The sequence below is a fragment of the Sinocyclocheilus anshuiensis genome, unplaced genomic scaffold, assembly GCF_001515605.1.
Source record: "Sinocyclocheilus anshuiensis isolate Anshui unplaced genomic scaffold, SAMN03320099.WGS_v1.1 scaffold1357, whole genome shotgun sequence".
Taxonomy (NCBI): Eukaryota; Metazoa; Chordata; class Actinopteri; order Cypriniformes; family Cyprinidae; genus Sinocyclocheilus; species Sinocyclocheilus anshuiensis.
Window position 1 is genome coordinate 88,810 of NW_015548270.1, and position 3,860 is coordinate 92,669.

The 3,860-nt window shown below is 34.1% G+C and overlaps 1 protein-coding gene across 4 annotated transcripts in view; it reads left to right on the forward strand.

Moving 5' to 3' along the window:
- Positions 1 to 326: 326 nt before the first annotated feature.
- Positions 327 to 3,860, forward strand: part of LOC107655736 (coiled-coil domain-containing protein 138) — a 27,003-nt gene continuing 23,469 nt past the window's right edge. For 2 of the 4 annotated variants that reach the window (XM_016443307.1, XM_016443308.1), the window contains exons 1-4: positions 327 to 464; positions 1,286 to 1,383; positions 2,902 to 2,963; positions 3,036 to 3,136. In XM_016443307.1, coding sequence (XP_016298793.1) covers positions 387 to 464; positions 1,286 to 1,383; positions 2,902 to 2,963; positions 3,036 to 3,136 — 339 coding nt within the window. In that variant the 5' untranslated portion in view covers positions 327 to 386. The remainder of the gene's footprint in view (positions 465 to 1,285; positions 1,384 to 2,901; positions 2,964 to 3,035; positions 3,137 to 3,860) is intronic. The other 2 variants (XM_016443309.1, XM_016443310.1) reach the window with 2 other exon arrangements.

Sequence of the window (3,860 nt, forward strand, 5' to 3'; positions counted from 1 at the left end):
TATTGTAATAAATGTATATTATTTAATTTACACAATTACAAATCGTAATTATTTATATTATTTATAAAGAGGTTCAATTATTATTTATGTTAATTATTTTTTAATTTAATTTAGTTAGTTGATTACATTTACTTTTTTACTATGTATTTATGTTTACATTTTCCCCCTAACCCTAAATTTAAGCGATGTGGAACAAAGAAGCGGATTTTAATGTTAGAATAATGAGTTTTCTATGCAGGATAGAATGCGAATAAAATAGGTAGTTTGAAGATAAGAATGATATAATCTTGTGGTGACTTTTATTTTGACGCGCGAGTGCAGAGCGCTCACTTCCGGTGCTGGGTGAGTGTTTCCTGGAGACGAGCTGCGGCTGTTTTGAAAAGAACATGAATAACGAATCTGACTCTGATCTCGACGAAAGAATCGAAATATTGAAACAGAAATATGCTCAGAGGAGCAACCAGGTGAGTTTATGGGTCTTTCGGGAATGTTTCAGTCCGCCAGAGTTTCTAAAGTGAAACATCATTTTATTTGAACCCGCAAGTATACAGATATAGTAACTATAAACACTACACGAAACTCAACCCTGTCACAGATGTGTGTATTTCTCATTGTGACGGGGCTGAGTTATTTACTAAACATATTAATAATTTTAATTAAAATTGAGAATTTCTTGCTGATTACCATCTGACATGTTAAGGACTAAAACTATAAAATTGTGGTTTTAGTTAAACTTCTAAATTAAAAAACAATATATTTTTTTTACAAGAATAAAGAGACGATATTTGTGTATTTTTAGCTTCAGTCCTATAAAAATTGTTACATTTGTTATCATATTTAATCTAATTCAAGAAAATCCAATAGGAATTCTGTATACTTCCCTTTAAATGTTCATTCTAGCTCCGATTATTGATCTTCTATTATTATTATTATTAAAACATTTAATGTATCAAAAAGATATAATCTTCCCCAGTTGATTAATTACATGAAGAATTGCAAAAATTTTTTGTATTACAAGTTTTCTGAAATGTTCTGTTTAATATGCAAATGAGGCATCATCTAATTTGCATACATTACCAGCACATAAATCTGAACATTAGATAGAGCCAGGTTCATATTCTTGTTTGATATTAAGAGTTTTTTCCAGTGTGAGTGAAATATAAACAATCCTCCAGAATATAAAGTGTGGTGTTAGTAAGAGAAAACACTCTGATACAGTGTTACAGTGTGTCAGACCGAAGAAGCCCTTAAATGTGTGTTGTGGAGTCTTCTTTGCATGGTTTTGTCTCCGCAGGTTCCAGACGCGTCTGCTGATGGACACACGCGAGACTACCGTACGGCTCTCAGAGAGCTCTACAGGACGCTTTCTGACCCGCCACAGAGGTCAGGGGTCATCCGCTGTAGTTAAGCTGGCTTGAGAAAGATCTACTATTTAATCTTCTTCTTCTTCTGAGCCAAAATATGAACTGCATCTCCTCCTACGACCACCAAACTCGGGTCAGACCTTCAGACCGGTCTGAAGTTAGTTGCTATGGCTTTTCTAACTGAACCAGACTATCAAAACCACCAGAAATCCCATAGACTTTCATTGAGACGTATGGTGTTTTTAAGCTGTATTGCTATAACAAAGCTTAACAACTCCCTGCTGAAAAAAATGGATAAAACCAGCCTAAGAACAACTTGCTAAAACAACAACCGAGTTTAAACCAGCGACTTTCAGCTTAAACCAGCTAAGATTAGACAACTACCTCAGGCCGGTTTTAACTGGTTTTTAGCCAAATCAGCTGATTTGAAGCAATTTTTTGTACTAATTCAGCTGGTTTTACTTGGTTTTAGCAGGTTTTTAGCTGGATTTTCTTCATTCATGTTAGCAATATGCAATAAATCACGTTAAAACATGCTAACAGCATGTTAATCATACTAGAAACTTGCTAGCAACATGCTAGTAACTTGCTAATCATGCTAGCAACATGCTAGTAACATGTTAATCATAATAGAATCATGATATTAACTTGTTGATCATCTAACAACATGCTAGTAACATGCTAATCATAATAGAATCATGTTAGAAACATGCTAGCAAACATGCTAGTAACATGCTAATCATGTTAACAACATGGCGATCATGCTAGAAACATGCTAGTAACTTGCTAATCATGTTAGAAACATGCTAGTAACATGCTAATCATGCTAACAACAAAATGCTAGTAACATGCTAATCATGCTAGAAACATGCAAGCAACATGCTAGTAACTTGTTAATGAAGCTAACAACATGCTAATCATAATAGAATCATGCTAGTAAAATGCGAATCATGCTAACAACATGCTAGTAACATGCTAATAATGCTAGAAGAATGCTAGTAACATGCCAATCATGCTAACAACATGCTAACAACATGTTAGAAGCATGCTGTAACATGTTAATCATGCCAGCAACATGCTAGTAACTTGCTAAACATGCTAACAACATGCTAGTAACATGTTAATCATAATAGAATCATGCTAGCAACATGCTAGTAACTTGCTAATTATGCTAGCAACATGCTAGTAACATGCTAATCATAATAGAATCATGCTAGCAACTTGCTAATCATGCTAACAACATGCTAGTAACTTGCTAATCATGATGGAAACATGTTAGCAACATGCTAGTAACTGGTTAATCATTCTAACAACATGTTAGTAAAATGTTAATCATGTTAACAACATGCTAGTATCTTGCTAATCATGCTAACAACATTCAGACTTTAATCTTTCAAACTATCTCAAACTGAAAACTATCTTACAGCTTTTTAAAAGCTTTCTGGCCTGGCTTTCTCAAGCCAACTTCAAAGTTTGTCTACAAACTTTACTATCTAGTTAATATGATGATCATTGCGGTGATCTTATGATGTTCCAGTAGACCCCACAGCGCTGAAGATGATTCTCCCGAGGAGACGGACGTGTTCTGCACAGAGACAGGTGACGAGACTCAGATCAGATGAGCTCAGAGAGTCGACTCGCGCTCAGTCATGCTCCTTTATGCCTCTCCAGATGTGACTCTGCCATCAAGCCTGGCCCGGTCGGATCAGAGCCGGAGCGCAGCAGCAGTGCACGTGTATCAGGAGATGCTGCACATTTATGAGAGGCTGCAGGTGAGACTTTCATCTCTGCAGAGATGATCTGCGTGTCAGTCAGGCTTATTATAGGAACTAAAACCATTAAAAAAACAGTTCTGTTGATTAAACTTTAACTGAAATAACATTTCAGCTGATTGTTTTAAGACAAAATTGTTAAATTATTGTAAACAATGTTTCAAAGATATTGTAATAATAACCTTTTGTTTTTAAAATGACAAACCTCTACAGGTGAATATGGTAAAAAAAATCACAGTATTACAGTATTTAAAGACAATTGTTTTGTAGTTTTATAAAACGTTATGTTCAAATATGCAAATAGGGCATAGTCTAATTAAATATGCGCATACAATTTCAGAACATTGGATAAATCCAGATTCATAATTCTTGTTTGATTTTTGAGAGTCAATAATATGGAAGGTTGAAATTTGTATACAAACACTTAAAATATACTCAGTTAAGTTTTTCTAATGTTAACGTTATAATACTAACTTTAACTTTAAATTCCATAATTATATTTCTACTCCAACTCGTTTTTTGAAATATAAACATTTAAATGGTGGTTGTCACAAAAACTTGACAGATTTATTCAAACATAAATATTGAAGAACAGTAAAAAAAACGAATATGTTATATGGTACATATATTTGTTAATGTAATGTGTGTGTGTGTGTGTGTTCATGTAATGTGTGTGTGTGTGTGTGTGTGTGTGTGTGTGTTTATGTGATGTGTGTGTGTGTTC